The following is a 25,854-nucleotide window of genomic DNA, read 5'->3' as shown; positions in this document are numbered from 1 at the left end:
ATGCACCTGATTCCAAGTCACGCCCCGCTGTTGGGCGGCACGTCTCATCCATGTCTGTCCCTTAAGGAGAAGGCAGCTGGACCACGGACTGCACCACCTCGAGCCACTGAGCAAGATGTATCTGCATCGCCAATGAAAGCTGATGCTCACAGGAGAAACAGCGCCAAGCCGGGCTTCAAAGTGATCCTTTTGAAAGCCGCTTTCTGGCCTCCCTCTTTGCTAATCTTCCTGCAATTCTTATCAGATGTTTCACAATGTTTGTGTTTGGCATTTAGGTCCCATTAAGTGAGAGATCAAAAGGAAGTTACTGAAGTTCTCTCTTGTTGGACCCCCATCTTGAGTAGCCCACCCCCAACTATGTGCTGGAGAGAAGTCATTAACATGCAGAAATTCAGCAGGTGAAGCTTTCTCCACTGCTTCATATTTATATTGGGCGGGGGGGGGGGGGAACTCACCTGCTCACTAACTGCTGAATCACCAGCTCTCAAAGCTCTTCTCGGATAAAATTGGCAACTCTAAACCCTAGCACTTGTGCACATGATTAGAAAATCCCATTAATCAATCAATATAATGAAAAATACTCTGCGGAGGTTGCTAAATGTGTTTTGTGTTTGCCATGTACGAAGAGTCCTCCTGGTGCGCCTGCCTAGTAAATCGAAGGGATGGAAGGGGGCAAGCTGCAGGGGAGCGCCATGCGTGCACACTGGGTCCATTTGGTCCAGCATCCCGCTTCCCACAGGAGCCAAGCAGATGCATCTGGGCAGGGGCAGTCTTAGGAGCGGCGGGACCCAACAAACAACATTTTTTGCAGGGCCCCCACTTCACAGTCAAGGTCTGTAGAATCTTAGAGATATAAATAAAATGCATTATAAACTTTATATCTCTGTGGTAGAATGGAAAGCAATCAAAAGGTGCACTTAAGAAGTGCATGTAAGCTAATGGGCCAAATGGATCTAAGCACATTTTCATATAAAATTGCATACAAGACTAGACTAGACTAGCACGGGCTCTCTTAGGCATGGGGCCCAATTTGGAACAATTGGTACAATTGGCTTAAAGCAGGCCCTGCCTCTGGGAAGCCTACAAGGAGGACAGGATGGCAATAGCCTTCCAACTAGTATTCAGAGGAAGACTACCTCTGAACATGGGGGTTCCTCCTAGCCATCATGGTTAATAGCCATTAAAAGGCTTCCCCTCCAAAAATAGGAGCCATGTAGACTCCCAGCATTTTAGCAGGACACTCACAAAATGAACTTAAATCAGTCTGTGAATCGTTTTAGCAACTACATTGGAACCATCTCTTTTCAGGACCGCTGGGGTCACAACTGCAGCCAGTTCGAAGGAAGACCGATCGCCACCACTCTGAGATCAAATTTCTGCTCTACTCAAATACAGCAGAGGAAGGCTGCCTGATTGAATCCAACCAGCTGGCCACTCTTGAGAAATGCAGTTTCAATGCCTCTTTTCCTTTGGTGATGATAATCCACGGATGGTCGGTAATGCCATTCATGCTACTTTTGGGGTTCATCTCATAGGGAGTCTGCTGAGGTCCACTTAGGTCTTAAGTTCTGGCTGCTGAAGTCTCCTGCAACCACAGCTGGCCCATCCAATTGGTTGACTGAAGTGGTTCCCTGAGGCAGTAGATTTGCACGATCACCAACCTCTGAAAGGGAGAAGCATTTGGGTCATTATATCAGATTCTGGAGAAGGGGGCTTGAGCCACAATGCATTGTATATGGGCCTACCTTTCAGAAAGTGCCTGAAAATTGTAACTGGTCCAGAATGTAGTTGCCTGTGCCTTTGGACCCAGCTGTTGAGACCAGCAGGCAGGCTCTTGGGGGAAAAGAAGCAGACAGACACAATCCAAAGGTCATTCAATATATTACACTGCTGCAGAACTAGGGTGACCACCAAGGGTACACTCAGCATGAAACGGCAAGTAATTCTGGCTCTCTGGAGGGTGTATCTGTGACAGTTAAATGCATTACCAAACATGTATTTGTCATATTCATACATTTCATTCAGTTAAAAAACAAATTCAGCCTCCAGTCTTTTTTTAAAAGGAGTATGGGAACCAGCCCTGACCAGCCTGAAAAATCAGCATGAGGCCTAAAAGAAGAAACTTCCATGCAGTTAATTAGCTATGTTTTTAAAATGCACAAGGCACAATCAAGAGAGAAGTTCTTCTGTAGGAGGCATATGGAAATGAATGACAGGGCTATCATGCAGATTATACCATTTCAGGGGCTGTGTGCTGGAGAACTCCCCCCCCCCCCCAATGTGCATGCTATTTTTCTGAAATGATTAAATATCCGCATTTTACAATTTCAAAAGTGTACAGATTTCAAAAGCATAAAACATCTTCCCTCCCAAGAACACATGAGGGGAACTAGCCATTATGGGGTGGTCATCATCACAGGCACATAACTTGGAGTGTGCAAGGACCATGCAGAATGGGATGGTCAACTCTAAGCAATCCTTATGATATTGCTCAGCAGGAGCTTTTTTGTGAAATTTAGCTGCAGATGAATCAAACCGTTCTCCCATGTCTATAGGTGGATGGACGCTTGGAAGGTTGGATTTTAAAGCTGGCCGAAGCCCTGAAAACCCACCTCACCCAAACCAATGTGATCATCGCCGACTGGCTTGCCCTTGCTCATGCGCACTACGCAATTGCGGTTCGGAATACGCGTGAGATTGGTCAAGGAATTGCTCGTTTCCTAGAATGGTTGGAGGTAAGTACACTCCAAGAGGGAGTGAACTGTATTGGGGTTTGGTTTTTGTGCTCCCTCCCCCAACTCTCAGCTATGCTACTGGTGAATGTGTCCTACATCAGTCACTTGTGTCTATGGCCTGGTTTGTAAAGGAATCTGACAATCTCACCCTGAGTCTAGCATTCATCTCTACAAGTCATAAGTGTAGTGGGTGAGGGTCAAAATTTCAGCATGCATCTGCCTGTGGGAACGGGCTTTGAGGCATGTGCCTGTGTAAACACTATACCGGGGTACAATATCCATGGAATAGTAACCACAGCACAATGTAAGATCAGATGGAAATGCAGGGCACACTCAGCTGGGCTGAGACTGGTGATGGCGGTGGTGGTGTGTGTGATGGCTAGAGGTGGCAGAAAACAGTGATAATGAAATAAAAACACATAACAGCTTCCTGCACTTCTAACTTCGGAAAACACAGAAATTGACAAAAAAATAAAACTGTTTTTATGTTTTTAGCCTCTAGTGATGGCTGACCCATGATGCCACGCCTGGCCTGACTTTAGCAACCTCTGCCTTCCCATCCCCAGAATCCTGTTGGCTCCAGAAATTAATCTGTACCCACCCCCCATGCTGGTCTCTGACCGAGGCCTGACAGGTTGTTTGTTGAAGTCTGCTGGCCCCCTCCCCCATACATACTGGGGCTAGCAGTTGGGGGTAATCCAAATAAGGCAGTGGTCGGACATGACAGTTTGTCAATAACGTCTTTGCAAAAGTCACCTTGAATTCGCATAAGGAAAAATATCTCTCCGAACTTCTGGGAAGCGAGGGCCGTGAAACAATACTATCTTCCCAACACCCCACAGGACAGAGCGCATTCGCAGCCTAGATAAGAGAGAGATTCTGCAGCATTTTTTCCTCTGAGTAAAGTATAGCATATGCAGTATTGATTAGGAAGAGTGATGAGCCTGAGGCCAATTCTGCCCCCACAGGCTTGCAGTTAGCATCTACACAGTATCATACAACCAAGTCAAGAAGCAGGTGCAATTTTACATTTCAGATCAGAAGGGTGGGGGCAGAGAGTTTGTCCGACGTCAGTGTCTCAGGGAAAGGCCAACCGTTGATAGGGGTAAATGCTAATTTTCACAAGGGGAAAGCATCCTCTTCTCTTGGAGGAAGTGCAGCACAATCCTAACGTGCTCTGGGCCTGCACTGTATCCAGCGCACATTTCAGGCAGCCAGAGGCTCGCCCCAGGCAAGGGGAAACTTTTACTCTTATCCTGGGGAGAGCCACTGCAGTCCCAATGGAGCTACTTGGATCTGCGCCACCTGAATTAGCAGCTCAAATCCAAGCAGCCCAGACTGTGCTGGGCTGCCCAGGATCGGAGCTAGGATCTGGCATAACGGCTGAGTCCTGGCCCCACCTCCCACTCTCTGTCCAGCCCCAGGAATGCCCACCACCCACCCCACCCACTCCAGAACGCCTCCCTCCCGCCTCCTCCCCGCCCTCCCCATGCCTCCTCCAGATCTCTGAGCAGGCTGAGCCCGCATTGGCACAGGGAGGCCGGCACAATCTCTCGCACCGGCTGAAGTGCAGCTGCGTTGGCGCAAAAGTGCTTTACGGCACTTTCGTGACAATGCTGCGACTTGCGCCGGCCCAACTGCACCTTTGGATTGCACCCTAAGGCCCAAAGTGGGCTTGGATTGCACCCTAAATGACACAATTTTTGCAGTATTTCGCATGTAGCTCAGCTGTCCAATCTGCAATTTCCGCTCCACAGATTTTGAGCAAAGCAAAAGACAGATTATGCTTCATTAATCAACTGAATTCACTGCCCCAGGATTTGGTAATGGCCACTGAATTAGATGGCTTTTGAAAAAGTCTTAGACAAATGTATCAAGGAGAGTGGCTGTTAACCATGATGGCTAAATAGAGCCTCCATATTCAGAGACAGGTTTGCCACTAAACACTAGTTACGGGGGGGGAGGGGGAGTAAACGGTTGAGGATAACTTTTGCCTTTCTGTCTGACTTGTTGGCTCTGCACAGGTCTCTGGCTAAGTATATGGACCTTTTGGTATGACTCAATAGGGCCTTTCTTAAGAAAGCTAAGGCTGCAATCCTAACCTCACTTTCCTGGGAGTAAGTCCCATTGAACACAGTATGACTTACTTCTGAGTAGACCTGGTTAGGATTATGCCCTAAATGTCTTAAGATACCTTTCCACCTTCAGAGGCAGTCCACCTTTGAGAACCAGGTGATGCGAGACAAGCAACAGGGGTCGGCCTTCATCTTCACGCCCTGCTTGTGGGCTTCCTGGCACACCACTGTTGGAAACAGAACCCTCTGATCTGAACTGGCAGGGCTCGTATGGTCTTCTGTGAGCTTTTCTCAGTCAGTGCCAATATTAAAAAAAAATTCAACTGAAAGAGGCAAATTAATGTGTTGTGTGGTAGAAGAACTGCAAAAGCAATGTTTATACTTATTCCAAGTCCAGAGGCAGCCTTATCACAAGGCAAACTGAAACAGCGACTTCAGGCAGATGTTGGGTGCTAATCCACCTGGCAGAATGGAAGGTAGACAAATCAGAGCAACTGTGCATGATCCACTGTCATGGAATAATTTGAGTGCTAAACTTAGACCAGATTCAAATCCCTGTGCAGCTGTGAAACATACTGGATGACTTTCTCACAGGGTTTGTTGTGAGGATAAACTAGGGGAGGAGGGAAGCCAAGCTTCTTGAAGGAAGGGCTGAGATACATAGGTGATGAAGAATGCTCTTGAGCACCTTCAACTGCTCTTGAGCACCTCCTGTTCATTTCAATGGGGCTTGTGCAAGTGAACTTCCTGAAGAATTGTGTCCCATGTTCATCAGTGGGGAAAGGGGTGAGTGCCATTTGGATGTCTCAGACCCCCAAATGTTTGGGGCCAGCCATAGCCTAGTCCTACAACACACATCCATATTTTTTTAACCAGTGTCCCTCTTTTCTTTTGTCCCCAGGAATCAGTTCAGTTTTCCAGAAGCAATGCTCACCTGATTGGATACAGCCTGGGTGCTCACGTGTCAGGCTTTGCTGGAAGTTACATTAGGGGTCGAAAGAAGATTGGAAGAATTACAGGTAATTAAAAAAATCATCCATTGTCTTGTTTTCATAGTATTACTCAACAAGGTCTCATTCATTACCTTGCTTTTGGTCCTGAAAGGGCTCCAAGGCAGCTGACAATAAACTCATAATCAAAACACAATACTATACAATGAAACAACAACCAAAAAACACTATTTAAAACAAAGTCAGTTTTAAAATACTTAACATCATAATCCTGTGCATTTCAACTCAGAAGTAAGCCCCACCAAACTCAATGGGAATTCCTCCCAGGTAAGTGTTTATTGGATTTCAGCCTTAGACTAAGAAACCAGCAGGTCAAACACTCAAAAGGGTGGGTTGTGGATTGGGTCCAGGAAGGGGCAGTTTTTGTAGCGGCAGCAGCTGCAGAATCATAACTCTGTTCCTAGACCTGATCCCATAGTGCGGGTTCACACAGACCTGCAACAACTATTTAGCTAGGATCAAGTAGACCCCCCTCCCCATTCTGTGGAGGCTTACTCCTGAGTAAGAGAACAATTGTTTCCTTACCCACAGGGGACCTTCATAACTGCTCTGCCTCCATCATAGGATGCAGCAGTAGTCATTTTGGCACTGCTGCATTGGGGGGGAGGGATGGATAGGATTGGGCTGTAAATCACCTGCCTCACAGCCCAGTCCTATGCTGCCTGGAGCACAGCGCTGCCACTGTGCTGAAAATGGCTGTCACTGCATCCTAAGCAGTAACTGGACAGTGCCAGTGGCCCCCTGGGAGAAGGGGACTTACGTCTCTTTTCTCCAGGTAAGGCTAGTAGCCCCAGAATGGAGCTACTCAATTCTACGGCAATCCTTGGGTCACAGTAGAATCAAGAGCCTCCGTGTCAGGTGGCAGACCCAACATGGAAGTTCAGGATCCGGTCCAACCTCCTTCCTGCTCCTCTTCCTTCCCTGCCTCCCCCCACCCCAGAACGCCTCCTCCCCAACTCCCCCCATGCCCCCACCTACCTCTCCACTGCCTGGCAGTCTGCACGACCACCATGTGGTGGAGCACCAGTGATTCATGCTAGCCCAGAGTCAGCTGGCACTGTGCCGGCACTAGGTCTTTGCAAATGTGCTTTATGGCACGTTTGCGACAGCACTTAGGATTGGGGCCTCAGTGAGTTAGCAAACTTCCTGAAACTTTTTCCAATCCAAAGTTGCACCCAAGGCAGAGGATATTTGCCACGCCAGAAGATCGCCAATGACTATTCTTTTCCTAGCACAAGCTTTCTATTTAAAGACACAGAATCTGTGTTTGGTGAAAAGACAAGTTCATTTCCTGTACCTGCTGTGCTTGTTCTAGGCCAGACAGAATCTCTGAAACAGTTTCTCTTTGCAATGTTTGCTTGTGTTTGGAAGCTGCAAAAGGTCCTTGATGCTTAGAACTAATTGCACCCTGAATGTCGGCTGTCTGGCCTTCTGATGTGTGGTTTGTTGAAGCTGCTCCTATTGTGCCATGTCATGTTAATTAAAGCCCTTGTGATTCTCACTGAAGTTTCTGGCACAACTCTCGTTGATTTCAGGGGATGCTGGGGCCCTCGCTGAGCAACAGCACAGGCTATGCTTGCAATAAAGGAGATGAAAACATTTGCACTTGTTTCCAGTTAGGGCCTGATGAGTAAAAGGGAACAGCAGCATTAAATCTGCCGTGCCAGATAGAAAGATCTGTGGGTGAGCCAATGTTCTAGCAGGAAGCTTGAAGGCCCTTCCCTTTAGGAGATAACATCTGAATGGAAACCCATCATCTGAAGACAGAATTTGAAGATGTTCCAGCAATTCTGAAATAGCATTCATAGAGAAAATAGAACGGGCATACTGACTGAGCTCTGAATCAGCATTTCCCTGCTCTGAATCAGGCCTCTGCCATGAACTCACTAGGTAGCTTTGGACAAATTGTTCCCTCTCAGCCCCAACTGCAATATGTAGATAATAATACTTGTTTACCTGAAAGAAGTCGTTCCCAAGCTGTGAGTCTGTGGCCCACCAGTGGGTCAAGCCCCAATTTTTGGTGGATCACGAAACTGACACGGCAGATTAGGCTGTGTGCATCAAGGGTTAACAACCTGCTACGGGGGGGGGGGGGGGGACTGCTGCCCAATCACCATTATAGCCACAGAGGCTTGAGCAACTGATAAAATGAAACTATTTTTAGTTGGGTCCTGAAGCTAAAAAGTTTGGGACCTACTGCTTGCCTTAAAGGATAGTTGTCAGTCATGTGAACATTCAAACATTTCTATATTCAGAAAGCACTACAGTACTGTATATGATACAATAATGCAAATGCTAAGAATTATTAGCTTAAGAAGGCATTCTCCATACTGCTTATCACACCCATCACTTCGAAATCCAAGGGAGATCTTTTGCAAAAGGACATATACCTTGATTGGTTTTGCTCAGAACAGTCGACAAGGCCACTCCAGGACCTCCTAGAGCCTGAGCTGGCATGGCAAATGCTGCCCACCCTTACACAGTGACCTACCAACTTCTGCCTCCTTTGCCCTCCTCCTCTTCTTCCCTGGATTCAAAAAGGAAGATGCGAACAGAACAAAGGGGAAGTGTGAAGGAGAGGAAAGTGGTGGCCTAGAGCATCCATTTTCAACCACTGTGCCGTGGCACACTGGTGTGCCACGAATGGTCTGCAGGTGTGCTGTGGGAGTTTGGGGGAGGGTCATTTATTAATAGGGCCATTGGAGGATATGAGCCCTCCACCAACAGCATGTTGTGCCTTGTCAAAAAACTGATGGTGAGCCTTGACAATTTTAGTATCTTGTTTGCACGCTGTGAGACGAAAAAGGTTGAAAATCACTGGACTAGAGTGTTGCCAAAACTCTTCAGCATTCCAGCCCATCCCTCTCTCCTCCCCACTTCCTCTTCTGCTCCGTTTCCCTTCTTCTTTATTGAATTCAGGAGCAGGAAGAGCAGTACCAGCGAAGACAAGCTGCAGTCCACCACCACCAGTCTGCCACCTTAGGGCCCAATCCTATCCAACATTTCACCACTGGTGCAACCCCAATGCAACCCTGAGGTCAGGGAACAAATGTTCCCATACCTTGAGGAGGCCTCTGTGACACCCTGCCCACCACAGGATGCAGTGCATGCCCCACTGGCACAGCTGCAGCAGCACTGGAAAATTGGATGGGATTGGGCCCTTAGTCAGCCACACGGATGGGTCAGCCCTGGCAGCGTGGACCCATGTAAACCCATATCTCCATAGGTCCTATGCCTATCTAGTCCTTTTCTATTTACTTATTTCATATACTTTTATATTGTATAACTCTATAACTATAGTATTATAATTATTTATTATAGTATTAATTTATAAATACAGTATATGATTAATTATAAGTAATATACTTTTACATTAATAAGTCTAATTATTTAATATACTTTTATTCAAGAATAATTTTCATCACATAAATGCTGGAGGCAATTTACTTTTTTAAAAAATCCATAAAACAAAAACCTGACAACAACAAAATAGAATGAAAACGGTACTCAAAGTGGCAATTCTGCAGCAGAAACTCAAACCAGCAAAAGCTCAAAAGGTCTTAAATTCTCTCTTTGGACTCAGTTTTACACTACTGTACAGTGTCTGGCCACATCACCACCTTATGTGTCACGGTGACCCCTTCTGAAAACTTGACAAAGGAAGACTGCTAAGGACAAAGTGGTGGAAGAAAAAGACAGTGGGAAACTATAGATAAGATAAAAGCATAATGTGATGGACACATAGCATTTTTTTATAGTACACCAAGAGCCAGAACATAAGAAGAATCCCACTGGAGGCCCATTTGTCCAACTTCCTGTATTGCCCAACAGATGCCTCAGGAGTACACAAGACAACAAGACACCTGTATCATGTTGCCAATCCCTTCCACCTGGGATTCTGAGGAAGCCTACTCCTAAAACCAGGAGATGGCATATATCTATCAAGTAACCTGAGCTGGACATTTCCTCCAGAAATCTATCCAATTCCCTTTTAAAGGCATCTGGGCCTGATGCCATCACCGCATCCTGTGGCAAGGAGTTCCACAGAAGAATCAGGAGAGACCAGTAATCAAATGCTCAGTGGCATAGCGATGGTGCAGAGGGTGTAGATGGCAGCAGTCGCACTGGGTAACAGGTTTCAGGGGTCAACCAGCTGAGCTTGACACTAGTGGTCAAAATTGTGAAAATCTTGGTATGTACAAATAATACCATCATGTTATATATCACTGGAAAGGTAATTTAATGCGGAATGCAATGAAACAAACCACATTAGAATATCTGTATTCTATCAAATGTTATGGCCAATTAACCAGAAAACAAAAACACAACTGCCTTAAGGAACAAAAAGTGGATTTCTTTAACTCAAAACCGACCTATGAGACTGATTGTTCTGAGAGCCAATGAGATATTATGATACAGCATGGAATCAATAAGGTGTTAATATGAATCAGCTCTCATTTCCATGTACCATAATACAGCTACTCCTGCTAACTGGTAAAGAGGCACTTTTTCAAGTGGTGCTCCTCTTATATTTAGCAGGGAGAGAATAACAGGCTCTCTTCATCCCAGCACAGTGTCTCTAACCAATAAGGGGCACACTTTTTATTTATTTACTTAATTAAATTTGATTTTGTCATGGAGGGGTGGCTACAAAATCTTCTTTGATCCCAGGTTGCAGATAGATGCCTTAGCTATGCCACTGGCTGGGGGGAGGTGGCAGATCAAGTGGGTGATGAACTGCTGCCAGGGGGAGGAGGCAGGTTCCCTCCCCCAACCTGCACTTTTTTAAAAGGCCGGCGTGATGTCACTTCGGGTTATGACTTCACTTCCGGGGCATCCTTTTGAGCTCTGCACTGGGCTACATGTTCATTAACTACACCACTGCAAATGCTGAGAATCATGATGTTATATTGCAAATATGAGACAATGGTCAAGGTTGAGGTGGTCTTCAAGGGAGACCCAAGTGCTCTGAAGAGTTCCCGTTCCTTTCAGCAGGGCTTGAAGAGTAGAATTACTGCTGTTGCCACTGCTCCTCCTCCTCCCACTCTCAGGATTTGTGAAGGAAGAGGAAAATGATCTTTTTTGAAAACAGCAATAAGTACATGTAGCCATGAGGAGCAGTCTCTTGCACAACCCATGACTTGCCTTCCCTACAGGTCTCGATCCTGCTGGCCCTCTCTTTGAAGGCATGTCCCCAACAGACCGTTTATCACCGGACGATGCCGACTTTGTAGACGCAATTCATACATTTACCCAACAGCAAATGGGCCTCAGTGTCGGAATCAAGCAGCCCGTGGCTCACTTTGACTTCTACCCCAACGGGGGCAGTTTTCAGCCTGGCTGCTACATCATGCATGTCTACGATCACATTGTACAGTACGGGATCACTGGTAAGAACGGGCAGAGCTACTGGAAAAGGAGGCATTGCATGAAGCTTGATTAAGAGCGTCATAGGGCAGGGGTGGTTCCTGGTGGGGGGAGGCCTTGTGGGGCATGTGTCAGGGGCCCACACCTGCGGCAGACCAAGCAGGCAGGAAGCATCCACTGCTACTACAGCCAGGATCCATGGGGATGCTAACTGACCCATTGGGGCAGAGAAGAGTCGGTAGTGCTCTGTCTTCTTCCCCCAGTGCCATTTACAATTCCCAGGTGTCCTGCACACGATACTACATCAGGAGCTGAGGCATCTGCAATTGTTAAATAGTGTCAGGCAAAGACAGCGTGGCCCACTACTGCCACCCAGTGGCAGAGCTAAAGGGGGCAGCACAGTAAGTACTGCAGGTGTCGCTGTGTGCTAAGAGGCCCCTCCTACTCATCATCAGAGCTGTCCCACTCTGACGGTGAGTGGGACGGGCTGCTTACATGGCACGTTGCATAACCTGCAGTACTTACCTTACTCCCCCCCTGTAGTTACACCGCTGCTGCTGCCTGCTTCCTCTGCCCCCCCCCCATAAGCCTCACCTTTGGAAAGTTAAGTAAGCTAACTAGAAAACAGGCAATGGACAAGAATGAATCTTCCCTCACTGTTGCCACCCTAGTGGTGAGGGGCGACCTGAAGGAGGATTTGCTGCTCTGTTCCCAGGCACCATGAGGGAGCAGTGGGCTTGTGCATGCACATTTCAAAGCATAGGGAGAGTGCCCCATGGGTGTGGGCTCTTTTGTCCCAGGAGGAGAAGAGAGGAACTGGAGGAGAGCAGAGCAACATGGCAGGTGCCAGTGAATTCAAGAGGAAGGAGCAGTGTAGCAGTTGGCACACTGCCCGGTAAAGGATAGTATTTCATGTGCTATCTCCTGCGCCAGGAGGTCTTCAGTCAGTACTGTACAGTCCACTGTCCCTCCCCCAGAGCTCTTGTTCCTATTTTGACCTGATGCCTAGAGCAGCCCTTTGTGCTCTTTAAGGCTTGAAAACCACAAATTTCTCTTTCCGTTGGAAGAGAAGACTTCAGAAAACAAAAGCTTTATTGAACTGAGAGTTATGTCCAGAAAGAGGCTGGGAGCTGTTCACCCTAGAAACAGCTCCCCCAAGGAACCTTGTTCTCTTTCAGGGGCTATCCAACTATCCAGTGCTGCTTCAGCCACAACACAGCCCCGAGATAAGGGAACATTTGTTTCCTTACCTTGAGTAGTTGTGTAACATCTGGTTTTCACTGAAAACCAGAAGTGCCTTTCAGAGGCCTCTAAGACACCCCCTCAAGGCATGGTACCCCGGGCCTCAGAAGGGCCTCCAAGATGTCATATGCGGGGGTGTTAAAACTGGGGGAAGTGTAATGAGGGGTATTGGGGTGTTAAATATTTTCGTGCCCCTGGGTGCCAGATGCTTTAGCTGACCTTGAGGAGGCTTCTGTGACTGCCCCCCACCGCCACCACAGCATGCAGCGGACACTCCATTGGCACAGCTGCATTGGCACTGGAAAGTCATAGGCTTGGGCCCTCAGTTCTATCAACCCTGTAGCCATTTTCACCCTTCTGTTTTTTTCTGCAGGCCTCGCTCAGACTGTGAAATGCGCCCACGAAAGGTCGGTTCATTTGTTTATCGACTCACTGCGACACAGCGATAAGCAGATCACAGGCTACTGGTGCAAGGACATGCAGGCGTTTGACAAAGGGCAGTGCCTCAATTGCAAGGGGAACCGGTGTAACACTCTGGGCTACCATATCCGGAAGCAGAGTGTGCCCAGCAGCAGGCAGCTCTTCATGAAGACGAGGCACACCATGCCTTTCAAAGGTTGGTTAGCAGAGCCAGGCACTAAAAGCAGAGGGCATTGTGGAACCTGCACAACTTTCAATGTGTTGTATTTTAATTTATATTTTTTAAACTCCTTCTTTACTATAGAAAGGAGCTTTTGAACAGAACATGTTTCCGTTCTCAGGGGTTCAAGGGTTGGACGTACTTTACATCTTGGAAGTCCTTCCTTTTGGTTGACAGGCCGGGTACAACAGAAAGAACTACTCCAAGGGGCAGGGCAGGAGCTGTGAGACCCAGTTCAGAACATTTTTCCAGGGCCCCCCAAACCCGCAGCCCCCCTACTCACCAGGATGAGCAGCACTGGTAAGGCACCTGGCAATGGCATCACTGCCAACTGCTTCAGGATAGGAATTTCAAGCCAATTGGGCCCAGGGAACATTTTATTCAGACGAACATACCATGCAAACAACACATCAAGGATAAATGCATATATGTTCTTTTCATGATAGTCTTCTAAAAAAAAAATCAACGAAGTACCATAAAGTATTATGGAAAACCTAGAATATTATGGAAGAGTCAGGCTGCAATCCTATCCACACTTACCTGGGAGTAAGCCCCATTGACTATAATGTGACTTGCTTCTGAGTAGACATACCTAGGACTGGGCTGTCAGCCTGGCATCTATCCTGTCATTGTTGGAAGAAATTACTTAAAAAGCAATATATAAATTCCTTAAGCAGACAAATAAATAAACCTGTCCAGAACACAAGTTCAGCAAATTACATTCTCTGAAATACAGTTTGATTGGGTGAAGGCCAGAGCTAAGTGGTGGGGTCTAGCAACTGAGGGCACAATCCTAACCAACTTTCCAGCACTGAGGCAAGGGCAATGCAGCTCCGAAGTAAGTGAACAAACATACCCTCTATGGCTGCCCCCCAACTACAAGAAGCATCAAACACCCCATCTATGCACAGCGATGTTAGTGCTGGAAAATTGGTTAGGATTTGAGCCTAACATAACTTTCCAAGGAGCAGCTTCCTCTGTTTCTGGGCCATCACAGAAAAGGCTTCACCCTCCTGGCTCAGCCAGTCTAACTTGTGCAAACAAGGGATTAGAAAGCAAGCCTGGATCTGCAGATCTTAAACAACAAGGAAGAGCCTATGAGAGGAAGCACTTCCAGAGGTACTCCATTTCTGGGCATATAACCATAATGGTACCAGAAGAACACTTTTTTGTTACTTACCAATAATACTACACAGCATTAATACTACTACTAGCACTCTAGACTGCAGTGCTTCATATTCATTCCCTTGGTGAGCCTCAGGGTTCAGCGATCCATGAGGGCCATTGAGGTGGTCATTGCAGGTGGCATTTTGGAGGGGGCGCCCACCTCCATGTGTCCATTTGCCTCCACAGCTTCTCCTGCTCCCTGGTTCCAAAAAGGAAGAGGGAAATGGAGCAAAGAGGACTTTGAGAGGAGAGTGGTGAAATAGAATGGTTGCAATGTTCTGACCTACCACTCTCCTCCACACTTCTGCTCCATTCCCTCTTCCTTTTCCAATCCAAATCGCAGTGGCTGGCATCCTGCCAGGTATGGGGAAGAGTTGCTGCCTTGGGCACTGGGAGATCTTGAACCAACCCATCCTTACAACAGCCCTGTAAGGTGTTAGTATTGTTATCTCCATATTGGGGATAGGGGGACAGAAGCGGAAAGAGAGAGGTGCAATTTGAACAGTCTACTGCACTATATGCAGGCCTTTTAGGCCTCCCTATGCCACATTTGCTCCCAGAGATTCCCAGCCCCGCTCTTCCTCCACTGGACTTTCAGATTTACTGCACTAGAACTGGTGCCACTCTTCAAAGCAAAGACATTCTGAGAATGTTCAGATACTCAAAGGTCAACACACAAAACAAGCGTTGTCTTTCATAATAGCTGGCAAAAAAAAAACAAAACCAACAGTGCTGCTATTATTTCCAACTCTATCAAATGATTTGGAATGATTTTTCTCCCAAAGGTTGCAAAGATCTTGTGAGAAACCCCAATAGGGGTAAAAAAACAAAACAGCACACAACTTCAGACATGGGTGCATGTCTCAATTACTTAAAGGAAGCAGAGATTCCAGAAGCTGGAGTGTAAGACATCATCTGCTGGCCAGTTTGGCTCCACAAGTGCCTTTGAAAGGAACAGGAACCTCACAATATCCTCATCAGGCTCAAAATTAATTACAGCTGGGAGCCTCTCTTTTGGCACACGTGATGCCACTGTTGGTCAATCTGCATTGACTTCCAGTTAGTTTCTGAACCAGTTTAAAGGGCTAAGGCCCAAATCCCAACCAATTTTTCAGCACTGACACAGCTATGCCAATGGGGCACATACTACATCTTGCAATTGCGTGGCAGTCATGGAGGTCTCCTCAAGGTAAGGGAATACCAGGCTGACAACTCAGTCCTAGGTATGTCTATTCAGAAGCAAGTCACATTATAGTCAATGGGGCTTACCCCCAGGTAAGTGTGGATAGGATTGCAGCCTGACTCTTCCATAATATTCTAGGTTTTCCTTACCTTGGAGCTTCATTGCCTTACCTCAGTGCTGCAAAGTTGGTTGGGATTGAGCTTTAAGTCATGCCTTCCAAGCCCTAATAGACTTGGGATCAAAATATTTGAAGGGCCACCATCAACCATACAAACCTGCCTGTCTGCTGAGGTCATCAACGGAGGCTCTCCTCCATGTTCCAAGTTCCAAAACTTGGAATGTTGGACACAGCCTTTTCAGTTATGGCAGTGGTTTTCACATATTTAGCACTGGGACCCACTTTTTAGAATGAGAATGTGTCAGGACCCACTGGAAGTAATGTCATGACCGGAAATGACATCATTAAGCAGGAACATTTTTAATTATCTAGGCTGCAATCCTACCCACACTTACCCAGGAGTAACTCCCATTTACTATCATTGTGAAAAGAATATACATAGTAGTTTGTTAAAAGTACAGGTCTGTAACATTTCCCTAGATGCAGTCACACACCATGGTAGCATCAAGCCTAACAGATTAAAAATAAAATATTGAAATGAATGGGGACCCACCTGAAATTGGCTCTTGACCCACCTAGTGGGTCCTGACCCACAGATTGAGAAACACTGAGTTATGGTGCTTAGACTCCAAAATTCCATCCCCTGGAGGCCAGTTTGGCCCTCATTTTATTGGCGTGTCCAGGTCCAGCTCATCCATAAGGCAGACTGAGGCAGTCAATTCAGGCAGCAGTTTGGTGGGGGACGCCCACCTCTGCCTGCTCAGTCACCTCCATTGTTGTTGTTCCTCCTATTTTCCTGGATTGGGAAAGGAGGAGGGAAATGAAACAGAAGTGTGGAGGATAGGAAAGTGGTGGGCTGGTGTGACAGAGACACTTTAGTCCACCATTCTCCTCTCCTCCACACTTCCTCTTACACTCAATTTCCCTCTTCCAATTCAGGGAGAGGGAAGATCAGAGACTGGAACTTCACCAGGTAGGGTGGGGCAGCATTTGGCATGCCAGACATAAGGAGGTTTTTGGCTGGCCCTGGGCACATCACCATTTAAGTTAAAACTGCTGTTTTATTGTACCTCCTCCAGGGAGAGGGCATCTTGTAGTGAAGTTCCATCTTTTCCTCTATCCTTCTACTGTGATCTCCCAAGTGAGATCATCCACGGATCTGGAGTGAGGTGCCATCGCACAGATGACACACATCTCTCCTTCTCCTTCCAGTGTTGGCAGTGGAAGTAAAGAAACCTCATCTGAGATCAGTAAGGGGCTGAATGGCAACCAGTAAATGGAAACTCAGTACGAAGATGGAGGTGTAATGTTTGTGGGTAGCTCATCCATCTAGGAAGGTGATATTGAACCTCTTCTGGATGAGGTTGCACTTCCCCCTAAAAGACCAGATTTGCCAGTGGAGGTCCAGATGGCATCAGTGGCATGGAACACCATTTACCAGCTGAAATTGGTACACCAGGTGCAACCCCCCCCCTTTCCTGGCCAGTGATAGCATAGTCACAGTGTTCTATACTCCAGCGTCCTTCAAGTTAAACTGCTGCAATCCATTATACATGGAACTGGCCATGATGTCTGTTTGGAAACTGTAGCTGCAAGACTATCTAGAAATAGGCGATGGGATCGTATCTTGTTCATACTTAAAAGACTTTCAGTGCCTCCAGTCTGGCACAATTCAAAGTACTGATACTTATCTTTAAAGTTTCACAGAGCTTGGGACCTGGGTACTTGAAAGAATGTCTTTGTCCATATCCACTTCTTATTAACTGCACTTGTTACCAGGGGCCTTTCTCTGGGTATCTCTGCTTTCTGAGGGGAAGTGGGTGGCAATGGAAGGCAGGACCTCAATTGAGGTGAAGTATTCTCTCGGGGTGGAGCCTGTCTAATGCCTACGCTGACTTTTTCAGCACCAGACAAAGCCCTTTTTATTTTCTTAGATTTGAAAATCTGAGAAGTTTGGAAATTTGCTGCTGTGATCCCACTGTTTTTACATCTGTGCCCTGAAAATTGTTAGATTTTCATTTTTATCTCCTGTCAACCTCTTGCTATGGCTATTCTTGGTCTTCATCAGATTACAGAGCTGAACTGTCTGCCTGGCTAGTTTCACAAAAGCTAGAGTTGTTACCAAGTCAATAGGATTTGTCTTTCTCCCAATCTTTTCCTTTGCTCCACCTGGAACGTGGGAAGCTATGGCTTAAAAGTTCATTCAGGTAGCACTGGAATTGGCAATATTTTTAGGGGTACAGGTCCAGCCTACTTATACATTGATTTTTTATACACAAATTTGACTCAACACGAATGGCCCCTGCAAATGGGAAGGAATGTGCTGATCCCGGGAGAAGGGGAAAATGCACTCCTTTAAAATCAGTTTAAAAAACTGAAGAGTCCTTTAACAATAGCCTCCTTAATGAGAGGTGGGGGGGGGCAGCTGGCTTACAATCCTTCAATCCTTCTCTCTCCAGCAGACCCCTCCCTTCCCCCTGAGCATGTGAAAAAAGGTGATCACTTTGCATTGGTGAAGGAAGGGCCTGAGTGAAGTGGACGACTGATTGATGGATTATCTTCTTACTGACTTATCTTACATCATAAAGGACAGCAAGGCTGTTTTTAAATCACCGGAGCAAAGAAACCTTGTTTTTTAAATTGATTTGCTATAGTGCATTTTTTGCCATCCAAGTGAGTGCTTGGAACGAAACCCACACAAATTAATGAATTTCAACCTGTACTGGCAAAATGGCACAGAGTCCAAGAGGTAGGAAGAAGGTTCCGTCCACCAGCTAGACAAAGTAAACCAGTGGAATTATTTTATGATGAACCAAGCTTAGGGCACGTGGAATGAGAATGCTCTGAGCCAGGGTATCTCTATCGCCTACTTCCATACAATCCGGCTCGTCCTCTTAGAGAAGTGCTGCCGCCTAGGGAGGTACGTGGGGCAGCGGCTAGAAATAGGACCTTCTCAGTAGTGGCACCAACACTATGGAATTCCCTTCCCCTTGACTTAAGAATGGTTCCCTCTCTTGAGACTTTTTGGCGAGGCCTTTTTAACATCTTTTCAACATCTTTTAATTTTTTACAGACCTGATTCTTTTATGACTTGCTGCTCTATGCTCTTTTACCTTTTTACTACTTTTTATCTGACTACTGTTTTTATGATATGTGTTAATATGCTTTTATCTGTTTTTAATCTGTTTTAACCTGTTGTAAGCCGCCTTGAGTCCCTTTGGGGAGAAAGGCAGGGTAAAAATAAAGTTGTTGTTGTTTTTGTTATAAGCACACTAAATGCTGTTCTCCTCTTACCAAGCAGTGTGTTAGTCATTGCCTCTACCGCTCTTACTGGATAGGAAAAGGAAGAGGGAAGTAGAGTGGAAGTATGAAGGAGAAGAGAATGGAGGGCTAGAGTGTTGGATAAGTTCAGAGTCGCTCTAGCCCACCACTCTCCTCTCACCCACACTTTTCTTCTGCTCCTTTTCCCTCTTCCTTTTGAATCCAGAGAGCAGGAACAGTGGAGGCAGCCTGGCAGTGGCCATTGCCACCACCACTTTGGTGCCTGAAGTGATCACCTCAGTTAGCCTCATGAACAAGACAACCCTGGTTCTCAGCAAGGAATTTAAGCTCACTTTCATGTGCAATTTACCATTTTAGTGGGAAGAGAACAGTGTGTGAATTGCCTGCTCACATCTCAGCTCACTATTTCCTTCTCTCCACAGTTTACCATTATCAGTTCAAGATCTATTTCATTAATGAGTTTCAAGAGAAGCAGATTGACCCAACATTCACCCTCTCTCTGACAGGCAGCAAAGACCATGTTGAAAACCTCTATATTACTTTGTGAGTATCAGATGCCTCAACAGCATGTGTGGATCCAAGGCTTGCTTCCTTTACCTCACAGTGTGTATTACCTACATTTCTGGGCCATGTAAGCAAATAAGATTCCAGGTTCAGAGAGAGAACGACCCTGAGGACCAGCTGCAGGGCAGCAATGGCAGGAAAGGGGCACACCTTCATCCTTTTGCACATGGACTTCCCAGAAACGTCTGATTGGCTCTGGTGTGAAATAGGATGCTGGACTAGATAGATAACCCTTTGGTCTGATCCAGCAGGGCTTTTTAAAAAATATTCTTGGGCCCTCAGAACTGGCCCCTTAGCACCTGAGTTGGTATACTAGCTGCCGCCCCTTTCTTTCCCAGTGGCACAAGAGCCATTTTTTCTTCTCCCCAATCCCTGTATTTCAAAAAGGGGGACCAGAGTAGAATTGTGGAGGTGGGGTGAACTAGAGCATCAGACACTCTAGCCCAGGGATTTTCAAACCCATTTCGTTCTATGGGCTGAATGGCATTCATGGTGCCAGCTGAGGGCCAGAAGTGACTTCATTACGTAAGAGGTGATGCCATTAAGCAGATTATCAGAAATAAGCACTTCGTTCTCATGTAAGAACTCATTAACTGCAAATGACAAGAGAAAATACACAAATCTTGATCATATTTTTAAGATATGGGAGAGCCCAGTTATCACATGGGCCAGATAAAAAGCTTCTGTGGGCCATATTTGGCTAGCGGGCCTTATGTTTGACACCCCTGCCCTAGCCTATCGCTTTCTTCTCCATACATCTTTGTCTCTCCATTTTCAATGCCAGAGAAGGAAGGAGAAATGATGAAGGCAGGTGGGTAGAGAAAGGTATTCCCTGCTAAACCACCACCTCAAGTCAACCTATGAATGAACCAGTCCTGCTGGGGTTTTTTTTGTTTGTTTTTTTGTAACCAGCCCAGAGAGATTGGTTGTGGCTGCTGGCTTTTGTATGGCAGGAGTTTGCCCTTCTTGGCATCACATGACCCTTGCATGCTTTCATTTCTTGTTCGAGAATTCTGTTGGTAAGATGGTCCATCCCCATTTATCTCCGGGGCTTTTGTGTTCATTTTCTCAAGACTTCCCTTCCTTCACATGGAGCACAGTGTCAGGAACTTTCTTTACAGCTTCCCAAGAACTTAAGACCTTCCTGCAGATATTCTTACCATATACTTTCTACACTCAGTTTTTGTATCCCAGTTCCACTGCTCTTCTATCCGGTTTCTCTTGGACATTCTTGCTGAGAACAGGAGCTATAAGCTGCATACATGGGTTATATTGAATTCCAGCAGACTTTTCAGTAATTGGGTTTTTTTTTTTGCCTTCCCAGAGTTGAAGGCACTACTATAAATAAGACCTATACTTTTCTCGTCCCACTGGAAATTGATATTGGTGAGCTGATGATGATCCAACTGAAATGGGAAGGCATTGCAATTTGGAAAAACATCTGGAACACCGTTCAAACCATCATCAAGGGGTCGACAAAAGGCCCACCAGGACTCATTGTCAAGTCGATACGAGTCAAGGCAGGAGAAACGCAAGAAAAGTAAGTGTGAGGATAGGACTGCCAGATGACTGCTTCTACACCAGTAACAGCCCAGGTGGAGTCTGGGTGATTAGGGGTAGCCACAACCTATTCCATTCCACTTGTGTTGTGCAGGCAGCAGTAGTTGAGGTTACAAAATACTTCATAGAATATCCATTTACTCACTGCTATGCTGAATGTCAGTGCATCTAAGGTTCAAGGCCAGCCCTAGACCTCTGGCAGTCTGGCAATTCATCTAATGCCACCACCCATTTAAGCTAGTGGTGCATCAGCCACCTCTGCCCCTTGTTCTCTTGCTCCTCCTCCTCTGTTCTCTGGATTCAGAAAGGGAGATGGGAAAAGAGCAGAAGAGAAAAGAATGGTGTAGGTTCTCTAGTTCAGTGGCACACCATGGGGGGAAGCCTCCTTGGCCCTCGAAAGGCTTTCTAAGGGTCTTAAACATCACTTCTGGTTGTCAGCGAAAACTGGAAGTGGGCATTCAAGTGGGCTCCCCAGTGGGGGAGGGGACAGCATTCTGTGGTCCTGGTCCCAGGCAGCATAGGGGCCAGGATTGCCACTGCTCTAGCCACTCCTCCTTCCCTCTGTTCTCTCCTTCCTATTTGAACCCAGAGGGTGGGAGGAGCAGCAGCAGAGGCAGGCAGGCAGGTTGAAGGAGGTACTGAACATTCCTACCTGTCCTCCACCTGATGCAACTGCTTCAGTTGGCCTCCTGAGCAGCCCAACCCTACTAAAGCAGTCTCTACTGGGGCTCCTACAGAGCAATCCCTCTGCTTGTGCCGGAAACAACTATTCTCTTTTTGACAGCTGCAGTGACCAAGCTTGGCACACCACACCGAGTTCTGCATTTTCTGTAATTGCATAAAAATCATATGTGTACAGGGAGCCATGTATTAGGCAGAAAGCCCTCCCGAGATTGCTCCACTTCCTGTGTGCAGAAACTCTGAATCAGCTTGTTGTTCAACATTAAAAACCATCTGACACATCTAAGGGAGAAGCTCTAAAGTCATTTCCGGACCAGAAAGTGTTACAGCATTTGGCAAGAAGCTGCTGACCACATCTAGCATTGACAGAATGAGCTTTCCAATATTTAGAACCTACCCAAATGATCCTGCTAGCCTGTTGTTGAAGGTGTGGGATGGCTTTTGCCAACTATTACTACTACAACACAGCTTTTAGCAGTGGCTGGGTCATTTTTGCCTTGCATTTGTTGCAGTGCCTGCTGCATTTATTGTTGTGCTTTTTAAAAAAACAAAATCTGTTTTTATCACCAGCATGATGGTTTGGCGATTTTATTCTCCATGTTCATCATTGAGAATATGTGCTATGATAAAACAGATCGGTGGCAGAGTAGGTCTTCTGATTAGAAACATTATTCTATTTTATGGTTAGCAGGAACATTACAACCATGCATATGCACTGCCCACCTCTGCCACTCCTCTTCCTCCCTTTCCCTGGATTCAAAAACAAGATGGGAACAGAAGAGTGTTGGGTAGTGTGTAGGAGATGCTCTAGCCCGCTACTCTCCTCTGCGCCACACTTCCTCTTCTACTCCCTTCTCTTGTTTTTTGAATCCAGGAAAAGGGAGGAGATCTTGAGTTTCTGCATTCTGCTGTTTTTACACTGTGGATTTCTAATCCTGCACATCACTCACAGGCAGAAAGATTTCAGATATTTTTCTTTTTTCTCACTTTTCTACCTAGAATGACTTTCTGCTCTCAAATTGTTGACGATTTGCACCTCTACCCAGGCCAGGAGAAAATGTACGTGAGATGTGAAATCAGCTCCCAAAGGCAGAGGAGAGCATACAGATAAGCCAAGAACCCCAGAAGACTGGAGCTGCCCCTCAAGCATTGCATATACAAGGAAAAGCACATAAAAACCACATTGGATCAAGCAGTACAACAGAATGCATATGTCCAGGTTTAACTAAAAAGATAAAGAATAAATCAAAGTGTGAAATTAACTGTTAAATAGACTTTAAAAAATACTCACGTGGTATAGATGGTTACAGAAACAGTGTTTTTCATTATCAGCTCATTTAATAAAGGGTTGTCATTCAACATGAAATGCCTGGGCGTTGGCTGACTCTTGTGAAATCCTAGTTTGGCGAGCTGATGTTTCCATAGGTGCTCAATCATGTTGGTATAAGAACTGGGGGAGATTGTAGGATCTCTCTCTGCCTTTTAGTGCTAAGGGAGCACATAATACACTGTGTAACTGAGGTTGTAAAAGGCTCCCAAGGAAAAAGTGCTGTTAATGTGTCCAGAAAGACATTTAAACAGCAAGGTCAAACTGTTACACTGAGCACATTTTTAAGCATGCTAATATGCTTGAGTGTTTTTAGAAATGAAACAATAGCCAAATTATTATTACTGATATTATTAATAGGGTTTCCTGTAGTTATTCTCCCTCCTTTCCACCCAAGGGACCATAGTCTGGTGCTACAGGCCATGCATTACATGCAGAAAGTCTCAGGTTTGATCACTCCATCATCTCCAGGTAGGGCTGAGAAAGACCCGTGAGCCTGAATTCCTGGGGAGCGGCTGCCAATTACCACCGACAATACCGAGCTGAACAGGCCAATGGTCTAATTCGGTATAAAGTAGCTTCCCACATTCCCTGGGGGGGAGGGGAAGCTCTGCTTGACTTCAGTGAAAGTCCCCACCCCACCCCCAGAACCAGTTGCAGTGTTTCAGTTAAGTCTCTTAGCCCTACCTGGAGATACTGTCAGAGATTGGATTTGGGACCATCTGGGGTGGCTGTTCCATCAGGGCTCTGCGACCAGGCTGAGGCTTCATGTTCATCTCTCGGTTCCCAATAAACACAGAAAATTGCCCAACACTGAACCAGACCATCCGTCCATCTAGCTTGTACTGTCTGACTGGCAGCAGCTTTCTAGTGTTTCAAGCAGGGATCTTTCCCAGTCCTACCTGGAGATGCCAGGGATTAAATCTGGGACCTTCTGCATGCACAGCATGGACTCTGCCTTTGCATTCCAGCCCTTCCCAAGGAGCTCTATTTCTGCCAAAATTAAAAATCAATTTTTTGTTCTTCCATATGGCTCAGACATATGATATGGGAAGTATTTTGCCATATACATCTGTCACCTGGATATAGTCCAGAATCCCAAGATAACAATAAAAATACACTTGACAGCATGCAACCGATGTAGTCACATTACATTAATTCAGTTTTAAGGCATTTGAAATGCAAGGCGAGTCATGAGGGTTAGCAAAAATTTCCCAGATAATTTGGTAATGACATCAGTACATATAACCCATTCAGATATATTTAAGCCATTTTATGAAGTAGAAAGACATGGCTGGTTAATGCCCACGGTTCTAGCATCAACTACCTTACAAAGCCCAAACAGCTATTACAGTATTAATTTCCTGTTCTTCCATGTCTTTCTATCATGTCCCACAAGGTCTGAGAAACAGATCTTGCAAATGAACTTTAGAAGCTCAGAGAAAGCTCCCACATGGCAGTTTCTCTTCTGATCATTTCAACATGCAAAGATTCATGTCTATACGGTTTTTTACATGCAACTCTGTACAAGAAGAGTGTAGTGCTCCAATATTGGAACCAGGCTTAGGGCAGGTGCTAGAGATATGACCAACAATGCAATCTAGTCACATCTACTCAGAAGTAAGTTCCACTGAATTTAACAGATCCAAAGTGTGCATAGGATTGTGGCTCAAGATTTGTCTAGCCTAGCGGTTCCCAAACTTTGTAGCATCAGGACCCACTCCTCAAAAAGTTTCGTTTAACCACCTGCTTAAGTCTTTATGGCTATAATGGTGATTGGGCAGCAGTGGCCCCACCCCCCAAATAGCAGCTTGCTTAAATTGTGATTGAGCAGCAGTGCTCCCCCCCAAACTAGCAGGGTTTTTTTTAACCCTCGATGCACATGGCCTAATCTGCCTTGCCAGTTTTGCAACCCACCAAAAATTGGGTCACAAACCACTGGTAGGCCACAGATCCACAGTTTGGAAATCATTGGATTAGCCCAGGAGTTTGAAAACCGTTGTAAGTCTTTGCAGGGGTGGGGGGAGGCAGCAGGGGCAGGGCAGTGGCGCGATCCTGGGGGGCTGCAGGGGCTTGGCTGTACTTTCCAGAGCCTCCTGCAGCCTCCTGTGGATGAGGGGAGCCCTGCATGAGCGTCTGCAGGGCTCCCCGAAGCTGCAAAAGTGAAAGTGGAGCAATCGTGCTAGTTTAGTGCAACGGTTTCACAGGGCTCCCCGCATCACTGGCTGCAAGAGGCTCTGATAACTACAGCTAAGCCCCTGCAGCCCCCTGAACGGCACGATCCTGGGGATTGTGCCCCTCTCTCCTCCCTGCCTCCTGGCTGCCCCACCCCTTAAGGGAGCAGAGGACAGGGCCCACAGGCTGGGGCGTCACAACTCCCCAGTTTGAAAAGCCCTGGATTAGCCCACTGGAGGTGTAGTCAACACTTCCTGTTGTAATCCACCTAATTTCTCCCTACACCTGTCTAACATCCATGAGTTTCTGCTTTCCTGGGATGGTTCTCCCAAGAGTGACAGCAAAATGCTTTTAAGCAACCATTTTCAGTTGTGAACATAGCAATTTAGCCATCTGCCATATCTTTGGGGGGGAAGCCTCCAAAATATACATTATGCTAAAAATGTGGCAATTCTTTCAGAAAACAAGCTGTCCAGGAAGCCCAAATTCAATGCCATATTATTCACCTAGGACAAGGTTTCCAGGGAGAAAATGTGATGTAAAAGGCAAAAGGACATGACAATCTATGCTTCCAGAGCATCTGAACAGGACAGACACTTCGGATGTGCTAAAGCAAGACTGGGAGGAGAGGTGGGTTTCATATTCTCAAATCACCAAGTACTCTTTAGTCAAAAAGATCCATTCTGTGAATAAGTTTTCCACTAGTGGAAGAAAGCACCTTTGAATCC

General features: G+C 46.2%; 1 protein-coding gene across 1 annotated transcript; it reads left to right on the top strand.

Annotated features, from left to right (window-relative positions):
• Nucleotides 1-22,885, top strand: LIPC (lipase C, hepatic type). Its single transcript, XM_066635518.1, has 9 exons — nucleotides 1-180; nucleotides 1,281-1,496; nucleotides 2,556-2,735; nucleotides 5,712-5,829; nucleotides 10,977-11,210; nucleotides 12,803-13,045; nucleotides 19,242-19,362; nucleotides 20,708-20,923; nucleotides 22,624-22,885. Exons 1-9 carry the CDS (start codon nucleotides 1-3, stop codon nucleotides 22,733-22,735), a joined length of 1,620 nt encoding a protein of 539 aa, XP_066491615.1. The 3' UTR covers nucleotides 22,736-22,885.
• The last annotated feature ends 2,969 nt before the right edge of the window (nucleotides 22,886-25,854 follow it).

This window comes from Tiliqua scincoides, chromosome 8, assembly GCF_035046505.1.
Source record: "Tiliqua scincoides isolate rTilSci1 chromosome 8, rTilSci1.hap2, whole genome shotgun sequence".
Classification (NCBI taxonomy): Eukaryota; Metazoa; Chordata; class Lepidosauria; order Squamata; family Scincidae; genus Tiliqua; species Tiliqua scincoides.
The sequence above is the reverse complement of the archived record's forward strand: the minus strand, read 5'-3'. Positions and strand labels throughout refer to the sequence as shown.

What these genes read in the sequence shown, in the direction of transcription:
- LIPC (XM_066635518.1), top strand. Translation starts at nt 1, where the DNA reads ATGCACCTGATTCCAAGTCACGCCCCGCTGTTGGGCGGCACGTCTCAT. An exon ending in GAAGATTGGAAGAATTACAG is followed by an intron (nt 5,830 to 10,976) that starts GTAATTAAAAAA and finishes CCTTCCCTACAG; the next exon opens with GTCTCGATCCTGCTGGCCCT. An exon ending in TGTACAGTACGGGATCACTG is followed by an intron (nt 11,211 to 12,802) that starts GTAAGAACGGGC and finishes TTTTTTCTGCAG; the next exon opens with GCCTCGCTCAGACTGTGAAA.